The sequence below is a fragment of the Sander lucioperca genome, chromosome 3 (genome assembly GCF_008315115.2).
Source record: "Sander lucioperca isolate FBNREF2018 chromosome 3, SLUC_FBN_1.2, whole genome shotgun sequence".
Lineage (NCBI taxonomy): Eukaryota > Metazoa > Chordata > Actinopteri > Perciformes > Percidae > Sander > Sander lucioperca.
Window position 1 is genome coordinate 16,303,101 of NC_050175.1, and position 22,682 is coordinate 16,325,782.

Here is a 22,682-nt window from a genome sequence, read left to right on the forward strand (position 1 = left end):
TAAATAAATACCTGGTGGTCAATGCTGGCAAGCCTCCACAAATAAATCTATGTATACTACTGTTACAGTAATGTTCAAATCTCACCCTAATTCTTTAATCCTTGTTTAGGCAAGATGGAAGAAAGAATACCAAGATAAGAAGATCAAGAAGATAAAGAAAGCTAAAGTAAATAGATGTTCACCCTACAGTATCACACGTTATCATCTGTACCTTACCACATCTTTCTCACCCATGTTATGGCTCTCATTCTGTGTTCAGTTTGACAAGGATCGTGTGTTTGGCAACTTTGCTGCCAGACTTTTTACCGTTTTTTTATGATTTTTTTTTTTTTACAGTGTACACTGCCGTTGCAAATGTAGTGTTTAACAGTTCATCTCCATGCATATACAGACTACCTTTAACAATGCTCTACAATAAACAAACTTCTTAACCGCCCTAACCACAGGGGACAGCAGAGAGAAATGAGAGTGACTGAGCAGGGGAGGTGGTCAGGTTGTTGTAAATGGTGTTATAGGCACCGATTTCCGAGGGCGGGCGCACGCCCTTTAAAAAAAAAAAAAAAAAAAAAAAAAAAAAGTAGTCAAAAATTGTTTGCATTTCAGAACCTTAGGAAATGGACAGCGGCCGACACGAACACACACGCCTATTAACTCGATAATAAAGCCGTAAAGTAGGCTTTCAACTCAGGACAGCGCCACTTCTCACAAATACAGATAGGATTGGAGATGAAAAGTTTGACTGACACGTAACCGCGATCAGCTTCGTGGGAAATTAAGAATCAATGCCACCGACATAACCAATCACACTATGACAGACGCTCTGGCAGTCTGGCACACGTGGTGCTCAGTATTTCATCGGCGCCTATGAATGGTGTTGATTTTGGATTAAAAGTGGCCCAATGAGTTGTATTCATGTGTGATAATGTAAGTCCCCATAGTAGCCATTTCATTGTAGTGAGACCATTTTCTGAAACTTGACCTCACTGTATGAAATGACCTGTTGTGACCTTTAGGATAAGCACAGTCTCATGAAACTTTACAACCACAAACTAGAGACTTGGGGAATTCGGAGGATATATGGCTTTTAGGTGTATTGGCAATAAGGGTGTTTCTCAGCAGTTTACAGAACAGAAGTACTCGCCGTCCAATCGCCAAAAAATGCATTTCTCCAAATGTCAAAAGTTTTTAATACCAAATCACAGCATGCATTTTTCTATGGTGTTCCTCAAGATCTTGGTGTCTTATGTGGTATTGAGAAAAATATATTTTTATAGTGGTAAAAATTGGTTAAATGTTGCATCAAATCTTTGTAACAAAAAAGGTATTAAACCCCAAATTGCTGCAACTTATGAGACAATAGAGCACAAGGATGGGCATTATATACTTCAATCATAATGTTCTAAGCCCTTATACACTCTGGCATATACTGTTGACCTGACATCTCCCCCTAAAGATCCCCTGTCCCTCCCACAAAAATTGTTCTATGTGGGTGTCAAAAGGGTTAAACATCAGGCACCTTCATAAGAAGTTACAATTATTGCCCTGAGGCCCCTAGTAATTGTGCAGTTTGGTTCATGCATCAACAGGGGCATTGTGTTGTGATCATATGGTTGTGGTGACTAGTGTTAAAAGGTCTGTTTTTTATTTGACACTTGTCCATCCTTTAGTGTGTGTGAAAGCCTTTACTGTTGGACAAAACAATACTTTAGCAAAACAAGCACAGTTCAGTTATTTAATGTACAGTAATAGATACAAGCACAGTTCAGTTCTTTAATATACAGGAATAGATATGAGGAATTTGGCAGTGGATATACTGTCAGCAAACAGGTAAGCGGCCAATTTAGGCGTTTGGTGACTTACATTTGTTATTATTACTGTAGACGTTTTAACACCAGCTTTTCAACAGCTTTTAACCAGCATTTACAGTTTTGCATCTTAAAAAAAAAAGCAAAAATAGTCTGAAATAATGTGATTTATCATTGATGTAAGGCACACAAATACTGCCACATTGCCTGTAAAAAAACATTTGAAAAAAAAATCTCAATAAAATAAGTTTCCTGTTTTACAATACCCAGTCTTCTAACTGATGGGATCAGATACTAATGTAAGTGAAGTGTTCTGATGCTTTATCTTCATGTCACTCCAACGCTCAAACTCCTGTCTTTCCCTGAATTTAAAAAGAAATTGGAAGAACAAAAAAAAAAAAAATCATATTTAGTATTTAGTGTAAAAATTGTTCCTTTATTGATTTAACTCAAACTCTTACCTGTTACTAATACATCGTCCTTTTAAGTACTTTTCTTCTGCCTTTTTTACTGGCACATTGTCCACCCCAGCTATGGCATAGGTGATGGCCTGCACAGGAGGACAATAATCTCACAACACCTGTAGCACATGAACTGTGAACTGCATTTTAGAAAAACCTACTGTAGTGGCAATCTGACCAAAAAAATACCACTGGAGGAAATTGGAAACCATTTCCAACGCTTGCTGGTGCAAATAATGAGGTCCGCCATCTTCTTAAGGTTAACCTTTATTTTATAAATACATTTAATAACACCTACAAAAAGACTGACTGTGAAAGATTAAAAACAAGCAGACGGAATCTAAAAACATCACTCGCACACAGTGGAGGTTGAAAAACTGTAGGGCCCGTTTCAGGAAGGAGGTTTAACAAACTGAGTCTAACCCTGATCTCTGAGTTGATTTACCCTGAGATGGGAAACTGAGTTTTCGGTTCCAGAACAGCTGATTTGAGTTGGTTCAATCAACTCGGAGTAGGTTCACTCAGAGTTAAGCATGTGCACCACCACAATAAAAAGGCAGCATGAATGGAGCCATGATACTACGATTCACCATGGCAACAACCACAAACAAATCTGCCGGCATACTTTACCCCTCTGGAACTGGAACTAGTCATGTGCACATACAGCGAGTTTGAACATATATTTTGTAAAAAAAAAAAATAAATAAAAAGCAACACTGCTGCTGCTGCTGCTGCTAAATGGCGAGAATTGGTGTGTGGTCAATGCGTGAGCTCTAATATAGTGTATTAATTTCATATTTAATCACAGGTAGCCAATAATATCACTGGTGAAAACTGGAATGGTATTACACCTATAATTTCATTTAGGAGCAATCCTGAGGGCGAAAAAGTAAACTACTACTAATCCCATTCTGCGGTTGCAGCACCATGTCATTAACAGAATTATGATTTATAATGATTAATTTCTTTTTAATGGCTCTCACTGGTTTGTGTCCAGGGAACACTACAAAAACGTTTAATAAACGTTTCAGAGCAGGGCACACTTTCCTGATGGCTCTGCATACAGTGGCTTTACGAATATGCTCCGCATCAACAATGTTGTAAAGAAAACCGCCGTTTGCAAAAAACATAATGCAACACAAAAAAATCTGCTGGGATGTAAGAGCATGTCCACGATGGGTGACGTTCGACTGAGGAGGAAAACAATACCTCACAAATACGTAGTTATCTGGAAACGAAAATACATCTAGTCGGGCTTCAATATCATCTCCCGACGTATGTTTAACTCCCTGTGAAGTAATACAGCTTTTTCATCAACGGGTTCGTCAACAAAAGGACATGCCATGTTTGAGGAAAAAAAACGTTTTATAATCTGCCTAACATGGTTAATAAACCAACACTTTTTTTATTCATGCAGATGATAAACTGCGCTAAAATGCGCCTGATACAGACTGAACGAATGAATGAGGAAATGAAAGAGCGCTGTGTCAGAGGGAGGAGACTGAGAGAAACTCCAAGGTTTCTTGAAGAAAACCTGCTCCCGACCAGGTTAAGTTCACAGGCTCAGTTACCATAGTAACTGACTCTGAGGTTAAGTTACCTCTTTTTCTGAAATGGGCTGGAGTCATCTCTCTCTCCAGAGTTTCCCTCATCTCAGGGTTAACAAACTCAAGAGTTTTCACTAAACCTCCTTTCTGAAATAGGGCCCAGGTGATGTAGCGAACAAACACACCCCACACACACACACACACACACACACACACACACACACACACACAAATTGGCTACAACACCTACCGTATGCTATAACTGAAAAAATGGCAACACAAACAAGTGCTGATGAAAGATTTAGCTTACCTCAGGAAGAAGAACATCCAGGATAAAGGGGACATGCTCCATAAATGTCAACTTAGGCAGGCAAGGGGTGGCAGCCACAGCAGTTGCATAGAGCTCATTCAGGTACAAGTAGACCTGGTCCAACTGCTGGTCATCTGCCAGGTATATGTTCACCCCCGGTTTCCGACTGGCACTCAGAAAGGAGTGAAGCCATCTGGACTGCTGCTGCCCATGGATTACAGCCTGTAAGGAGAGTGATACAGAAAGGGTGAGTTTATTCAACCAGGGACGGGTGCTCATCTTGCATGCCTTTCTTAGTGCTACATATGTTGTCTATTAAAAGGATTAACGGAATTTTGTTTTTTGATGTTGTTTCACAACATTAAAATCTCGCTGAGGTTTTTTCTTGCACTCAACAGCAGAGACTCCAGTGCCAATTAGAAAACAAAAATAACATCTATATCTAGAAATCTAAAACAAAATTGTTTTTAAAAATACTCTTCATTCAATAAAATGAATGAATGGAAAAAGCCCAATGGTGAAAGTAACTGGCCTTGTAATGTTACAGCCATCAGCAACACTGCTAAAGTAAAGTATCATTTGCCCAATTTCAGGTTAGTCATTAGAATGCGTTTCTCATTACATGAAAAACATCCGTGGGACATAGAAGAAATTAATTCCAATGAATAACTCAAACCACTGGTTATGGTTCAACATGTAGAACTGTCTTATCTTGTCAAATCACGACATGACACTAAGAGAAGTGCACCTGCACATATTTTCTTCATATACTTCCAAGTAAAACACCCACTGGTATTGAGAACGTGTTTGCTAATCCAAGAACTACAACAGCAACGCAGCACTACAATACAATAGGCTCTTTAATCATACCAGAAGGCGTCCTTCCACCATGCGCTGCTTCACGATGAAATGTACGAGCTTCTCATTAGCGCGGTTGTAGGCGGCAAGACTCCGGTCTGGCAGCAGCCTCTTTGAACTCCTACGGACCTTCTCCTGCTGTTTACTAAAGCTGTCCTCCTTATGATCTTCACACAGCGACTCCATCGTTGCATCGCTGGCGATGGTTAGTCTCTCTGAGGCTGCCTGCGGGTACTGCCTCCTAACTGGATAGCCTGGAGCAGGTAAGAAAGTAGTTAAGTAGGGCTGCAGATGTGCTCCAATATTCTGTGGTGCTGTGTTAATGAATGTTATACAACGAAACTTACTCATGTCATGAGCAAAGTACTCGATGAAGGAGCCAGAAAATGAGCCACAGGCTACAAAGACAAAACATGATTAGAACTACAGACAGACAGACAGCATGTACAAAATCACTGTCCCTTATCCACTTCTGTCTGCAAAAGCATTAAATGGACAATACTTACCTATCCGTATCCTGTAGTCCGTTATGAGCTCCAAGGACCACTCAATTGCAGAAGCATACTTTTCTTTGGCTTTATACTATAACAGAATCAATATGGGAGAAATATTGTCTGCCACTGTGTAAGGACTACACCATTTTTAGAAAGTTTAGTGTATAATTCATGAGCAATTCTTACCACTAGCTCATTAGCTTCTTCACAGTCAAAAGGCTTCAGGGTTTTCAGAGCCACAGTAAACCTTCAAGAACACAAACATTCAACTAAATAGCAAAGTCCTGATGATGTTTTGTTAAATAATGTGCAGCCGGGTTTAATGACCTCACATTAGACTAGTTTTTTTTACTACCACAACTAGCTGCACAGGATGCCTGCACCACTTTCATTCATGTTCAACTCATTTTGAGACATCTGCTGGCGATCCCCGATAGCCAGGTGTGGTGGACAAGATCACGAAATGTGATCAGCAGAGACTCTATGGCCTTGGGATCCTCACAACTTATAGTGCAATTCTACTTTTTTTTTTTAAATGCAGAGGCATCAAACAACAAAGCAGTGAGAGAAAATGCATTTTGTTACCCTACCCTTTTTTGTGAATAAATGGATCATCAATGAACATGACACTGGCTTTTTTCTGCTTACGGTTCACACTTTTTACCTGCAGAGAAAAATGGCACAGATTTTAAACCATACATTTTTTCATGGTTTGCTATTTTGTAAAGTCTTGACCACAGGTCTTATTTTGGGTCAGCAATATTTCAGACCCATAATGGTCTTTCATTTAATTTCCTCAGTGAATGTCATTTACCTCTCATATGAATTTTGTGTTAGAGTTTAACTGTGTAGCTTTAACTTAGCATAGTGTTTATTAGTGCTGAACTGATTAGTCAATCAATTTAAGTTGAATGACAGAAAAATGATAAACAATTTTCTTAACAAGTAAGTGTTTAAGTCATTCATTAAGAAAAAAAATTAAGAAAAAAAAAAAAAAAAAAAAAATCAGTGCTTCACTCGAGCTTCTCAAAAGTGAGAAATTGCTGATTTTCTCTATATCGTGTAGGGAAAATCTTACTAAGACTAGACAACTAAAAACTTTTACAAAACTATGCTTATGAGAAATCAATCATCCACACAGGTTTCTGCACTCACCAATGCAGGCCAGAATGGATAACATCTAAATTTGCACCACACAAACACTCCTTCTGTAATGGATGGAGGCTCTGAAAGACAAAAACAATTCACTTGAAAAGTGTACAGTGTACACAAAATCCAGACCATATCTAGTCCTTGTAGAGGTTATTTGCATTCAGTCACTGCAATCTCACTCACTTTTGTCCACCTGCATCAAGAAACTTGGTAGCTCCTCCTCGTCCTCATCAGCACTTCCCTCATCTTCCTGGAAGGACAAAGATGGAAGCTGCTCCTCATGGTGACTCAGCTCTATTGACAGATCTGAGGACAGCAAAGACTGGTCTTCTGGGGAGGTGCAGGGTGTAGGGGGGGGGCAGCAATGACACAGAATTAGAGCAGGTAATTTTGTCTTTAAAAAGGTGAGCTTCTCTACAAGCAGCAGTAGCAACCCTAGCTAATACATTCCACACAATATAGCACATAAAGACAGATTCTGCAAACAATTTATCATGCTTTGGATTGTGAGAGTGATGACCTTCTAAAATACACACTGCCTCAAAATTTTAAAACATATTAAAGTGACTTTGCATGACACAGACATGAAGAATTTCATTGCATTGTTTTTTTTCATGTATTGTACCTTGCTGCAAAACCAATCGTCCTCCAGGAACAAAAATAAAGTTGAAAGTTGAAGAAGACACTACCTTGCTCTGCTGCATCAGGCGTCTCCAGTTCAAATCTTGGTCTAGAGCGTTCAGACGACTGAGTAGTGGTATCCTCTTGTAAAAACCCTGTCTCCACCTTCCGCGTCCTGCCACGCTGGCACTTGGCTGGAAGACCGTTGGTTCTACTGCAGGTCTGCGTTTGCTCATTTCGCACCCTTTTTCTAACTTGTCTCGACTGGGAAGCATTAGCCCTCTTGCCTCTGCTTAGAGATTTTAATTGGCAGCATGGTGAATCTACCTCTGATGTCTACAACAGAAAAGATATGAAAGGAGTTTAGGAACATCACTGAAATTAACTGTGTATGCTGAAAAATCTGAGTGCTCTAAATGCAGAAACAATATCTGTAAAAATATGATCAAAACACCTTTAACTGATTGGCGAGGTTAGTGTACTCTAGCTCTGCTTGTTTTGTTCCGGGAGGGGACCTTGAGATGTTGGACCAGGTGTCAGTGGAGGAACTGTGGACTGGTGTGGAGGTCAGGCAGGCTTCTTGTGTCTGTCCCGTGTCTCTTTTTGGAGTACTTGGTAAGGAACTGGCAGTGGATTGGCTGACAATTGCAACATCACTGCCTGACACAGCATTCGATTCCTCTGTGGCTTGAGATGAAACCGTGTCTGAAGTGACTTTCTCCGTTGGCGTCTTTTTAGGTTCCTTTTTTCTTGGTTTCTGAGATCTACCTGAAAGATCATTTCACAGATTTAGCGGACTCTCAAACACTTTTTTTATTGCTTACAAGATTCAGAGAGTGAAATGATGAAGATTACATACCTTTCATTTTTGTATGAGTCTGTGTAGTCCCACTGTAGCGTTCATTGGATCAGATGTCTACTGAAGTGTCAAGATGTGAAATCATCAGGGCTGACTTTCTTCACTGGGAGTCTTCAGCGCTGACAGCTGTGTGAGGAAGAGAGAGGAGGGTAACCAACCCATGTGTATGCCCATTCATGAACCAAACATTTGGGCCCTACGGGGTATGACGTACTTCCGCTTTAGAGTTGGGCTATGTTGGATAGCTTTGAGAAAAATGCCAAGTAAATTCGCGAAAATACGTAAAACGCATGTCGCCACGGAAACGGTATCAATACATGTTTTGGAAACCAACGCCTGCATAGCAAACTAGCTAACGTTAGCTCACTACCGTGTCTATCTGTCCAAAACATTTACAACAGTCACTCACTCGATGACTTAGCTACGTTACTGCAAGAAACAGGTTTTCCCATACGACCTAGCAGTTTACTTCACAATAAAAGTAACGTCACACATGTTAAAACACCACGCTAAACCACCATAATAATACCAAGGGAAAACATTTTGGCAATACACGAGCCCACATGGTAACCTTAGTTGGACCGAGACTGCAGCTGATTGTTTGCTAGCAAACAAAGCTGGAACATCACCCAGCTTGTTAATGTAACGTTAGCTAGCATGCTAAATTAGTAACGTTAGCTAAACAAACGCACACTAAAACAATCCCAGAAATGAAAGCAGCGACTGTGTATTGTCAACGCACAATAACGCTAAAACAGAAAACGTTTATTGGGTTCGCACGGTTCTTAATGCGAATGAGCTAGTTATCGTATACATGCTAACGTTAACGTTACCCGTTTTATAAAGGCAGCTTAATTTAGCTACATTAGGCACAATCAAACATTTAGCGTTAATTGCCACATGCACGCCTATAAACCTTGAGCTAAACCCGCAAAAGTGATCAACAAGTTTTACCTCTTGGAAAACGAAATAGTAACTAATAAACATATAGCCATTTCTCTTCAAATGTTAAAGCCTTCTGTTTAAATAGTCACCAGATTCAGTAGACTTCATGCATCGTCGTGCATGCACATTCCCTGCTTCTTGTTTCAAACTGCAATAAAGTATCAAACATATAAAATAGCTAACGTTAGTGAAGCAAACATTTCACAACCACCACTATATTTTTGTTGGTAATCGCGACACGTAAACCAGTTATGTACCGCCACCTACTGCACCGGAGTGCGTAGATTAAATAAATAGTTTGGCAACCAGGAGGTCGGGACAAAAAAATAAATAAACATGAATTCTGTTTCATTTTCAATTTTATAAGCTTTCTCTGAAATGGTTTTTTCTTGTTCAATTCCCCAAGGGATAGTGTTTCCTCTTCAGGATTCTAAAAATAAATCGGAGAGGGAAAAAATCCCTCTTTGGATTGAACTGCTACATGCTTATATACATCTGTGAAAAGGATCACACGCACACAAACACTGGTTAAAAGGCCAATGAAGAAAACCACTGCATAGCTGTACAGTTTTTGTTTTTACCTCACACCTACATTCATTCCTGCCTGTCTTTCTAACTTTGTTTTATTAGTATATCCTAGTATGTTATACAATAGGCCTACAATGCATTTGACATCATATAGTAGTTTAGATACGTTATCACAGCATTACACTGATACTTATTTAAATGATCTCTCTTCTATTAAATTAAGTAAAGTTCAAACTTCATGCCCAGGCCATACTGTGTCCAATTGCAGAGCCCAAATACATGATGCTATCCCCCTCTTATGTTTATGTGGGTTAACACCTAAGCGCATGGGCCAGGCAAAGCTGTCTGTATGTATTTCCCCATAATGAACTTTGGCAGTGGTGGCCTGAAGATTAGAGAAGTGAGCTTGTGTCGACCGACAGGATAAATCTGGGTGGGGAAAGTGAAAGAGCAGCTCTTGTCCCTCACTCATTACCACTACTGAGGGGCCCATGAGCAAGGCCCTAACCTCAACTGCTCCGGTGGAGCTGATCAGTGGCCAGCAGATCAGACTGTGTTTGTACTGGGCAGCTTCCAAATATGAATGTGTGTTACATGTGTTCCTCATCTGGTCATCCTTAAGCTGCATATAAGCTCCCAGATCCAAGGCCCTGCCCCTTCCTCTTGCCACAGAGCTGCCTGTGGTGCTGGTTAGTTGGTGAAACTACATTGTGTTGGTGGCCTTGGAGACCCTGACATTTCTCAGCTTCTACTTTTAGTTGACTTACCATTTATTATCATTTTTGTTTGCTGTAAAATAAACCATAATTGTTACACTGCCTTGAAGTGTCTCAACAGTTGGCTTATTGGCATTCTGGTTTTTCTTTTCTTTAGAGGTTTGGGTAAACGTTTAATGTTACTTTCTAAATTCTCCTAGACATAAACTTAAAGGTCCTAACAATGTGTAACCGTGTGAATGTGATCAGGGCGTTCCTGCAAAAGAGAGGCTTTCTCTCAGTGAACCTTCCCTGAATAAATAAAGGTAAAAAAAACTTTTGTCTGTTTGCATGCATGGGGGATAAACCCCTATGCAGCTGAGCATAACAGTATTTCAATTGTTCAACTTGCTCTATCCACGAAATGTGCAGTATACAGTATTGATTTTAAATTCAGGTATACACCAATAACTTCATGTCTCAGTTCTTAAAAAAACATCTGTAGGCCCATACATTCTGTAATCACACTTGTGTTACACAATTTATGTTGTACTACTAATAGTGATAATACATAAAGCACAACATTGTTCTATGTATTTACTGCTCTTTCCCTCAAACTGCCAAAAGGCTTTTTCACAGCAGACATTTTAACTTGTCACAGTAGGAAAAGAACAGGTGTAACTAATAACATTAACATAGCTATATTCTATGGACCTTTTTCACAGCAGACATTTTGACTTGTCATAGTAGGAAAAGCACAGCTGAAATTGATAACCTTAACGATGGCTCAATTCCATCAAGTGTCCCAGTAAGCTATTTCAGTGAGTCAGCATGCACAACACCAGGGCCTCTACTAAGTGGAATGCAGCCATCATTAATGGTTTTGAATACACCTGTGCTTTTCCTACTATGACATGTCAACATGTCTGCCGTAAAAAGGTCTATTGAGTGTCCCAGTATGCACGATACCAGGACACTGAAACTGAAGCAGCTAAATAGACTTAATCCATCACTAACTTTATTATTTATAACCTTTCCTTTTTTATTTCACAGATGATTTTTATTAGTGCTGCTGAATGTAATGGTATACATTTCTTTAAAGATAGAAAGTCATAAATGGCACTATTACCATAACATGTTTAAAGCAGTCCAACATGCTTTATTCACAATAAACTGCTGGGTGCCTGTATGTCTCTAGCAATAGCTTAACGACCACAGTAGAGGGCACTGTGTAACCAATCATAAACTACTCTCTTTTGCAATATTCTTATGCGACTTCATGCAGGTGTGTCTCCTCCATTACAAGAAGACAGAAGTTATTGCAGAAATATTACTGCTCTATATTGATTTTTACACTCTTCCAAAGGCTTGCATCTTAATCCTACACTCTTACCTTTTCCTACATAACTTTTCCTTGACTTTGCATAACACATAAACTCAATTGGAAGACCAGCCAGTTAACCCATAGACTGGGCTTTTGACTGATGATTTCCGGTCACCTTTCTAAAGGGCATGTGGGTCAAGAAAAAAAGAAGTTATTTCAACAGAGTCAATTAACATTTTGATTTCATGACACTGATTAATGACCTGGTTTGTCTAAATCTAGGTCCAGTCCTTTCTTCTTCTCCATCTTCTCCATCCCCAAAGGTTTTAACTTATCCTACTTTATTAAAAAAGAAAGTGTCCAGAGCCATAGCCTGGATTTTAGTAAACCTGAGTCCACTTGGACATTTTACAGTATCATGTCTCCCTAGATCACTTAAACCTCTAGCCTACGAACCACTAATTCACTGAGAAAATATACCTAGACTTCAGTGTCCTCAGTGGTGACTATAGAGTCCTGGAAATGTCTCTTTTATATTGTTGAGTTAAACGCAGAAGCTCATCAACCTAACAACATCCCACAATACAAAGCTCAATCTAAAAAGTCCAGTTTCCTCACTTCAAACAGGCAGCCGTCTACCTGCCACTCAGCTGGAACCTCTGGATGTGAATTGACCTGTGGATGATGAGGGGCAGGGTGGCCCCGCCCTCATCCAGATGTGCGCCTCTCTCCTGTCTCCTCTCCTCAGTCCACTGCTGGCTTCAGCAGAGTGTGGAGCCTCGGGAAGTCAACAGGAGGGTACGAATAGTAGCCTAACAATTAGCCTATAAATAACAAGGAATTTACTCTATTAGCCGTAATCAGCACTCAACACTCGTGACTTTATCGGGAGCCCATGACACGGAATTTGCCCCTGGGGGTGGGGGAGTTTGTTTTACCTGGCCAGCCTCAGACGCAGAGGCAGAGCTGATGGAGAGAGGCTGGGCTGAGTGCGATGTTGAGCAGAGAGCCTCATTCAGCGCAGAGCACACTCTGCTGACAGGGAGCGGTCTGCCCTCTCGCACGACCTGTTCTTAGTTTGTTTTTTTACAAGTCAGTCGAGGGCTTTTTCCAGAGGCAATAACGCGTGGACAAAAGAACTATTCAGGATTTTTTTGTGTGTTTCTTTGCGACGGAATGGGGATGTAACCTGTTTTCACATGCATTTGGAAGTGGCGTAAGGTTGCCTCCAGATTGAGAAGAGCAAACTGCAGGGGCGTGTTGTTAATTGAAATCGATCCGGTGGTCTCTTTTTGAATGTGAAGCATCAGCAGAGGTTCTTTCTCCTCTCCTCTCCTCTCCTCTCCTCTCCTCTCCTACCCTACCCCTCATCTCACCCCCAACATGACTTCACTGACGGGGACTAAGGAGAGGTCTGTGAGCAGCCGGAGCAGAAAATATGGGGTAGGTTATTCATTCCAGTAGCCGAGGGGTGGACACACCTCTGTTAGCCTATACGCCTGGTAAACATAAAAAAAAACCGTATCATCCATTCAGTGATGCATGCACTTCACCTCACACTACCTACCCATTTTAATTGAAAACTACAGTTTGCTCACCTTTTTCAGGGTGACATAAATATAAAAGTCATGAAAGCTCATTAGATTTGTGCTCATGCTGTTGATTGAGTGCTTTGTGAAGATTACATTTCGCACATCACTGATTATGGTGTCACAACAGTGGCATGCATTTTCACTGATAGTTCTCCCACATATCTTAATTATCACTAACTGAGGACCAAGCAGCTACATCAGGTACTCACACCTGTGTCACTTCCTACCTCCTACAGCCTAATTAACGTTAATTTATGACATAAGGTTGGCTCACATTATACCCACCTCTTTACTTGGAGATGATTGAGCATTCCCACCTATCAGCCTAGGCTACTCATTGCTTCCTTATTATAGCCCTTGTGAAGGATTAAAGCAGCAACAGTACCCAACCAATCCAGCCACCACCACATCAATGGGTCTGCTCTCTGACTGGATTTACCCAGCCGCAAAATATCTAATTTTCAACTCCCTGCGGCTCATTTGATGTTCCCATGTGGCCGCCTGAATAAAGAAAAATAACACAGGTCTCCACACGGAATCTGACATAATCCTATTTAGATGGTTATAGAAGCATCCAATTTCAGATATATGTTTGTTTGTGCGCAGACCCACAAATAGTGTATAATTTGTTAAATTCAACAAAATAGGTAGCCTACTGAATTTAGCTAGCCTTGGTGGAAATAGTGAACACACATCATCATTTTGCTTTACATGCAAAATGCAAATAGCTTGACTTTTAGAAGACAAGACACGTGCCCTTACCCCCTCCTCATTATTTTATTATCTCATCCCTGTGCAACCTGTTGTGTCCACTGGGATGAGTGGGGATGTTGCACATATTCACACAATATAGCCTTTTTTTATGGAATTGCAATGTGGAATTCATCTTTTATTAATGAATATTATTATGTACACCTGTGCTTTTCCTGCTGACGTGTCCAAATGTCTGCCATTAAAAAAGGCTGATTAGTCAAGTTTTCTTCTTTTTAAATTTCTTTTTTTCCCTGCAGATGCCCGACACATCCCCGACCAAATCTTCCTCCTTTTCCCCAGACACATGGTACCGAAAGGCCTACGAAGAAAACACCAGGAGCGGAACACGCCCCGCCCCAGAGGGTGCCGGCTCCATGCCAAGCTCCACGGGCACCCCGTCCCCAGGCTCAGGAATCTCCTCACCAGGGTCCTTCTCTGGATCACCGGGGACTATCTCTCCGGGGATTGGGACGGAATCGCCTGGTTCTCTGGGTGGCTCCCCAGGTTTTGGGACAGGATCACCAGCCTCAGGCAGTGGAAGTTCCCCTGGTAGTGAGAGAGGGATATGGTGTGAGAACTGCAATGCTAGGCTGACAGAGCTGAAAAGACAAGCACTGAAACTGCTCATCCCTGGACCTTACTCCAGCAAGGTAAAAACTATAGTCTGTATTAATGTGTGTGTGAATCCTATTGCATATGTGTTTTTAATACCTGCTCTGTCACCCAGTGGTGTGTTGGCTATGCTCAGTAGCACAGCCTCCAAAAATAACTTGCTCCTTCATCAACTGTGGCATTTGGACAGTGACACACATTAACTTGGTTGCTCATGAAAGACTGGACCTCTAATCATTCCCTTGCTTACTGTGTTGCTGTGTAGTCAGAGTTATTGTTCTCATAAATCATAGGGATGCTGTAATTTGTCCAACCCTCATTTTGATTAGCTGTGGAAAAGAGCAGAGACTAAACAGCCGTTGGGATTTAGAATAATTATTTTATCTGAAGCTGTAAATCAATTACTGACACAGTGCCAAAAACAAACTAAGGTGACACGGAAGAGACTATTTAGATTTTTGTCTTAGAGTTCTCTAGTTTACCTGATTGATCATATCACCAAAATCGATGAGTTCACTTTGTTACTATATTGCTTTTCTCTTTTTGAGGGAATTAACATGATGGATGACTGAAAGACATTAAGTATTTTGAGCAGATATTAATCCACATAGATAGATTATAGGCTTTTTGTAATTTTCTTTGACAGGTGCTTTCTTTTTTTCTTCAGGTAATCCATATAATCAATTTTAATTCCATTAGTACAGTGATTCTTAACAGGCAGATTATGAGCCCCAGAGTGGTGTGAGTTGATTTATGAAATGGTTTCAAATCATATACAATACTAATTTTTCATGTGAATATATGTATACATGATTTTTTATGAGCTTGCGACATGACTGAATATCCAGCCTACCCTGAATATATTTCTATCTCTTGCATTATGATTAACCAACAAAATAAACCTGTGCTAACATCTAACATTGTTTAAATAAAGCCTGCAATACAGGGACATTTGGTTCAGACAACTGATTTCCATGCACGTTGTGCTCCTGTACTTGGGTTAGATCAACCTTATCATATGAGATAAGTACATTTTGGTTTTGACATTGGATTGGCTGGTATAAAATAAGGGGTTATGGAGATTGTAGTCATGAACAAAAAAACGTTGAAAGTTCTCTTGGCAGTGGTTTTGACTCATCATCATTTTTACAACATGCTGCCTCTGGGTTCAGTGTTCTTCTGTTGCAGTTGACTGGATTTTAGTTATGAATGCAACCTCAGAGTTAATTGGTAACAAAGGAGCACATAGTATGCACCATGGGGCTAATAAAGTGCATCCAGATAAAGGCCTACAGTGGGACAGAAAGACTTCCTGTACAGCAAGTCAGACAGAGACAGAGGTGGAAACAGTGGTTTCTCATTAGCTCAAGAACATGACAGTTGGAAACTGTTAGGAACGGTGGGGGTTAATGGGGACTGTCGTTGGGCAGACCACTAATTAAAATGTTATTTGTTAGATTGGGTTTAGTTTAGGCTGATTAAAGCTTCCCCATTGTGGTTTACTTTATTGCAGGGTAGAAAAAGCAGAGGCACATAAGTCACAGTAATGTAATTGGTGTAGTTGCTGTACATCTTTGTGGAAAAAGTAACTGCATATAAAGTAAATTGAGTTAAGTTATTTGCAGATACGTATGATCAGCTGCAGATACGGAAATTGGCTTTAAAGTATTACTGAACCTGGTACACAAAACTATGGTATGCAGACAAAAAACAGTTAATCACAAACCAAAATATCTCTCTATGGCTTAAAGAATTTGTCAATGAAAAGTAGAAATTTTAGTGTCTTTGTCTCCATGTGCTTTACAGATTCAAACTCAAAAGTATGAATTAGAAAATGGACTGAGGAAATTTGTACACAAGTGTGTGCTACACTATGCATGCAGCATGCTGGGTATTAGCGGTGTTGAAATTATCGTGGACATGGACGATGCTGCATCGATAATTGGCCAGGCCATAATCGATTATTTCTGTTTACAATTTAATGTACGCCTAACAACCTTTCTGTTTACATATTCTGTTCTGTTTTGCACATTCAGGAAGTGCCATGTGCTCAGTGCTGTAGTTTTATGTATCCAATGTATTTAGTATTAGAGCACTGCAAAATGTTTTGTTTTTGAAGCTTGAAAAGCTATGAATTAAATATCTTATATGGCTTTAATAGAAAAATGTATTTGACGCATCGTGATGCATCGAGATATCAAATCGAATCGCTGACATGATAATCGTAATCGAATCGAATCGGGAGATCAGTGAAGATTCACACCTCTACTGGGTATTCTCATAGTAATTTCACAGTCAAAAAAGTGTGCCTCTCACACGTGTTCTTGAATGTGTTATTTTGTGGTTATGATTAAGTTTTCCTCCTAAGCTCTGGCTCACAAGTCCTACATGTCAACAGATTCAGGATTAATTGGTGCAGGGTTTCTTGGATGAATGAATTACATTGCAACCATTGGGAGTGTTAGTAAAAATAAATAATCAAGCTGACACTGAGATCTTTTATGGTACTTGGTACATGGTATAACTGGTCGACTTAAAACAACCTGTGAAGATACAAGATGCATGAAAAGATGCACTCCCCTGTTGAATCTTTGAATGCCCAACAGGATTTGGGTTTCTTACAGTGTGGTTCCTTTCCGAGACTCTTCTGACCTATGCAGGTGTTTTGTGTCAGGGAGAAGCTGAACTCATGTCCTTGGTGGTGAAGCAATGTGACCTAATAATCCTTCTCCTTTACCAAATGTGCCAGAACAGCACTTTGGGTGAGTGTGAGTGTGTTTGTGTGTGTGTCCCTTCCTGTCCTGTTGTGCTGTCAGCATGAGGCCCCATGTTATTCCCACAGGACACTGGGACATATGTGACCCCTCACAGCTAGAATAAAAACACATCCACCAACTGATATACCCCCCAGACACACACACACACACACACACACACACACACACACACACACACACACACTGAACAATGTAGACCTGTCTCTGGATATAAATACATGATAGGTCAAGTTTGACCAGCCACACACACACACACACACGCACGCACGCGCATGCACGCACGCACGCACGCACGCACGCACGCACGCACGCACGCACGCACGCACGCACACATGCACACACACACACACACACACACACACACACACACACACACACACACACACACACACACACAGTGCTGTTAATGCTAATGATGACCTTCACCGGTCTTACTGTTGAATATTTAGCTGTTTGGATGTCTGCAGGTCTGTGAGTTTGTTGTGCTTGTAGGGCATTTAGCATGTTTGTGTGGCAGTTTGTTAGGGTATTTTGTGAATACAGAAACAAGCACACACACATACATACACACAAGTGCCCATGTTAGAGTTTGTCACTATGCCTAAATGTCTTGATATTTGATTGTGGCAGACAATTTGTGTGTGCTCATCCACTTATATGTCTTAGAGAAGATGCATCATTAATTAATTCATTCAAAAGTAGTCCAAAACAGATATCTATACAGTATATATATATGTGGGTTTGTTTTTCTGATGTGGCCTACATGTAAATGTTATCCTCATATTACAGTAAACTGACATTTTTCAGATCATATTGTCTATATACCTTTTAGTATTAGCTGACTGAACTGAGACCGAACTGCAGAGAGAAAGAGAGAGAGAGAGAGAGAGAGAGAGAGAGAGAGAGAGAGAGAGAGAGAGAGAGGAAGAGAGAGAGAGAGAGAGAAAAAAGAGAGAGAGAGAGAGAGAGAGAGAGAGAGAGAGAGAGAGAGAGAGAGAGAGAGAGAGAGAGAGAGAGAGAAAGCAAAGGAGCAAAAGAGTGCTCTGTTGAGGGATTAAAATGAACAGAGTAGGTTTTCAGGTTTAGACGCACACTCAAAATGCACTCACACTTGTAACCACAGGACTCAAAAGCACATCTGGCTACACAGCTGTACTCACTTAAGGCCTCTGTCCCTGTTCTACTGGTGTGTATATCTGTGTATGTGTGTGTGTGTGTGTGTGTGTGTGTGTGTGTGTGTGTGTGTGTGTGTGTGTCTGTGAATGTGTATTTATCCCCTATATCCATGCCCAAATCATAAATGGATGCAGGGTGATCTGTTTTTGGTTGGTCCAGTTCAACCCAGGAAAGTGGGTCACTCTGTGTGTGTGTGTTTTAGTCACCAGCAAAGTGTCTGTTTTAGATCATCTGAAAGTCAAAACCATGTATGTTTATAAAGTGAAACATATACTGTTCCACTTCAGACATAAAAATGAAACCAAAAAAGGACATCTTACTGGCAGCTTGAGATTTATTGAGATTGCTTTCATCTATACTGAGGGTTGCAGTTTTTTTCTCTCAAGTTTATAAATTGATGTCATATATATATATATATATATATATATATATATATATATATATATATATATATATATATATATATATATATATATGTATATATATATATATATATATATATATACACTGGTAAATGCACTTAAAATGTTTTTATTAGCAGACCCATTGATGTGTTTGCCTAGTTTTGGCTGTAGATAAAACAGCTGCCAGCAGCTTACGCAGTACAGAGATTCTAGAGTTTAATTAAACAAATAGAACATACATTGCAGTGACACGAGAACTGTAAAGCTTGCTATAACATATGGGGAGTAATTTTTCCCTTTTTGTTGTTCATGAAAAAAAGATTGGCCAACTTTAGTGCTTGTTACTTGGAAAGCTAATAGATGTCAATCCATAATTATTTCCATCTATCTTTCTCTCTCTGCTTTTGCAAACAAACCAGCTTCCTTGTCCAAGTCTTACAAAACAGCTTTAACATGTTAAACATGACCATTGAATAAGTCTCTCTAATGTATGACATCCCAAGGAAATTTTTTTTTTAAATATCTCCAAGTGAGGAACTTTATTTCTTCTCTGCGAAACCAAATAGTTGGGATTACTGCACTCTCATCCTTAGAAGAAATTATAACAAACAACTGCAATGAGGGGGGTTTGATCTCATCAAAATATAACTGGCATGCATCTGGCTCTAAAGAAACATCGATAACCAGACTTGAGACATGGAGGGCAGACTTAAAAGAGGACATTTCGGAAAACGATTTAAAGGAGACCTATGACGCACCTCAGAAACAAACAGCAAACACTAATTTAAAGCTATTGGCTGATGCAGACATACACAACTCCTGTCAAATTGTTAATAATTGTACTACTGAAAATAGGGATCTCCATAGGGGTCTCTCAATCGAGACTTTTGGATCTGACTTACGGGTATAAAACTGACAGAATTGAGTTTGTGGTGAATATAGATGGAAAATTACTCTCTTCATATATACTTACTATGTACCTACAATTAAGGTAACAAAATTATATACCAAAGTATATGCCAGAGTAACTTTCTGTATTTCTGTAGGAATTCATCTGTGAGAAACATCAAATTATTGGTAACTTGAAGTGCTGAATGTAGCCTAGAGGAAGCAGTAGTATTTAGGAAATAGTGAGCATTCTTGTGCAGACACAAGTTGATTAATCATATTAATCATTCAAAAGTCTATCTCCACAGCGCTGTATCAGCGGTGGAGTATGGTCTGGCTACACCGCCAATCTATTCTGGGACAGGGGAAAAAAGCTCTGGCTTCGATGCAGTGAGCCCGGGTTCAACTCCGACCAGCGGCCCTTTGCTGCATGTCAATCCCCCTCTTTTTCCTCTTTCATTTATTCATCTGTCCTGTCAATAAAGGCCTAAAAATGCCCAAAAAAAGAAAAAAAAGAATAATCTAATAACCATTAGGTAAGACTTAACAAGAACACAAAAAAACTAAACTGAAAATACATACAGAAAATAAATGGAAGAGGTCAATAATGGAAACAATCTACATACAATAGTTGGCACAATCATTGTTATTATCCAAATATAAAGAGTAACAATATTTTAACTGCTGTGCAAAACACCCACGTCCTTTTAGTGGGATGCAGAATTAAAAAGTACTAACCCAATGTTAACAAAATCCTTTTAATACCCAACAAAAAGCCCCACATCAGGAGAAAGGTACATCTGGCCATCAGGTGAACTAAAGCTGAGGTTAAGAGCTTATGATCCATTTGCTGTTTCAGATGCCTTTTCCAATCCACCAAAACACTCTTGTGGATACAATCAATTTAACTAATCCCAGTCACTTGGTAATTTCCATCCCAAACCAGTATTTTGTCTGTAATTAGTCTACTTCAGATCAAATGGTGGAGTATTATAGCTCTGCAGTCTGTCCTCAAAAGGATGTATTTCTGCACACAGGTAGCTAGTTATCCTGTAATAACCAAATCCCATAACACCATAGAAGCAGGCCTCCAGTAACCACGGCAGCTGGTGTTGCCACGGCAGCGACATGTGACAGATGTGAGCTGCATACATATCTCCATCAGCGTTAATGGGCTCCTCATAGCTGTGTGTGCGTAGGTGAGAGGCAGAAAGAGGGTGAAAATATATGGCGTTCATGTGAATAATAGCGTGTGTTGGTGTGCATGTGTGTGTTTTTGACGAGGGTAAGAGAGAATATATAGGCCAAGTTGTGTGTGTGTGTGTGTGTGTGTGTGTGTGTGTGTGTGTGTGTGCAAAAACACAGAGAGTGATCATGCCCTCCTGATGCCTTTCAGGTGTGAAATACATTACCATATAAAGAGGTGGCTTCATCAATAACAGCAAGACGGTCTAAATGGATGGATGTGTGTGTGTGTGTGTGTGTGTGTGTGTGTCTATGTATGTGTGTGTGAGGGGAGGGGAGGCAAAGATGCTGATGCAGGCTAAATTGAAGAGCTTCTCACTGGGTTTATGTCAATTTGACCCACCCCCAAGCACACACACACATACACCATCAAGATCTAGTGTTACTAACTATATCAACTCAATAACTTTATTGGCATTTTTCAAAAACAATATAATTAAAGTACCAGTCAAAGGTTTGGATACACTATTGACTGGTATCCAAAAACAATACCCAAAAAATGTGTGGGGATATTTAAGTAGTTTACAAATAGAGATATTTATAATAAAAACTGGCATAATCATTGATACATACATTGAGTGACTCTTAAACACACAAAGCCCCTGTATAGTTCAACAGTCTTGTGATAAATACAGCCTACATTGATGTTACAGTGTCCAGTGTTCACAGAGAAAGAAATGGCAAACAATAATTATTCAAATAAGGCCAAAATGCCTTGTTTATGATACGATCAGCTGGTAGTTCCATTTTTTAACGGTGAGGTCTCTTCAAAGAACACAATTATATTTAATGTTAAAAGATGTTGGGCTTTTCACTGGTTGTCAAGTATGTGTTAATTTGAACATTAGCAGAATGGAAAAAAAATCCCATCGCCCAGGCTCTTTCTAATAGATACTGTCAGTGAGATAATGTACAATGTCATGAAGCACACAGTGTATAACAGCGACGTCCTCTCTTCTCCTGCCATCTACACAGTCTACACATCTCAACCAGCAGAGCCCCTTTGGGATGAGGTGGAACCAACATGAACGTTCTGCTTAAGATCTAGCAGGAACAAATTTGCATTGACTGAGATCCCTGTGGAATTCTCCCAGCACTTCATGATATCTTTACTTTGAAGAATATACACTGTTATGGAGACAAAAGGGTCTAACCCAGTACCAGTTTGATGAACTTGTGGCCAGAGTCTGACACATTTTTTTCTTCTAAATTAGGCTCTGAAGAAAAGAAGGAGAATGAGAGAAACAAAGATTTAAATTTAGAGGAGGAGAGGGAGGAAGGAGAAGAAGAGAGACCATTTTCCATAATAGTGCTATCATTGTCATTACAGTCACTGACCCAGAGCGGACAAACTTAATTAGACTAACTACCCCGTCCAGTAGACTGCCACAGTCAACGCACTGTGTGTAGCTGTCGGTCTATAAAGAGCCAGGGAAGCTACAAAAAGCTTTGCCAGTTCTAAAACACAGCAGATGATGAATTTGAGCTTGCCGATGTGCATTAATTAGGAAATTTAACACAAATACACACAATCTTAGATTTAGTAGATGGCTGTGCAAAGTGCCAAGTGTTTGCATAGTGCCAGTTTGTTTTATTTTGATTCTTGAAATGCAGTCCTCGCTCATTGGCTAATTTT

General features: G+C 39.9%; 2 protein-coding genes across 9 annotated transcripts in view; one reads left to right on the plus strand and one right to left on the minus strand.

Annotated features, from left to right (window-relative positions):
• Positions 1-1,718: 1,718 nt before the first annotated feature.
• Positions 1,719-9,346, minus strand: LOC116060669 (PWWP domain-containing DNA repair factor 3B-like). Of its 8 annotated transcripts, none has more exons than XM_035999380.1 (14): positions 9,236-9,346; positions 8,108-8,233; positions 7,703-8,016; positions 7,317-7,584; positions 6,811-6,957; positions 6,631-6,701; positions 6,066-6,139; positions 5,662-5,722; positions 5,488-5,563; positions 5,329-5,379; positions 4,994-5,235; positions 4,124-4,345; positions 2,267-2,355; positions 1,719-2,167 (listed from the first exon to the last, which is right to left on the minus strand). In XM_035999380.1, the coding sequence occupies exons 2-14, from the start codon at positions 8,112-8,114 to the stop codon at positions 2,080-2,082; spliced, it is 1,710 nt and encodes a 569-aa protein (XP_035855273.1). In that variant the 5' UTR covers positions 8,115-8,233; positions 9,236-9,346; the 3' UTR covers positions 1,719-2,079. The 8 variants fall into 8 exon arrangements, with proteins under 8 accessions (XP_035855273.1, XP_031170247.1, XP_031170244.1 ...); XM_031314387.2 differs by having other exon boundaries at positions 6,811-6,954; positions 9,142-9,305; XM_031314384.2 differs by having other exon boundaries at positions 9,062-9,305.
• Positions 9,347-12,363: 3,017 nt separating this feature from the next.
• kif26ba (kinesin family member 26Ba) overlaps positions 12,364-22,682 on the plus strand; it is an 86,104-nt gene continuing 75,785 nt past the window's right edge. The window contains exons 1-2 of the mRNA XM_035999383.1: positions 12,364-13,042; positions 14,202-14,594. Of these exons, the coding sequence (XP_035855276.1) occupies positions 12,983-13,042; positions 14,202-14,594 (453 nt within the window). The 5' untranslated portion in view covers positions 12,364-12,982. The remainder of the gene's footprint in view (positions 13,043-14,201; positions 14,595-22,682) is intronic.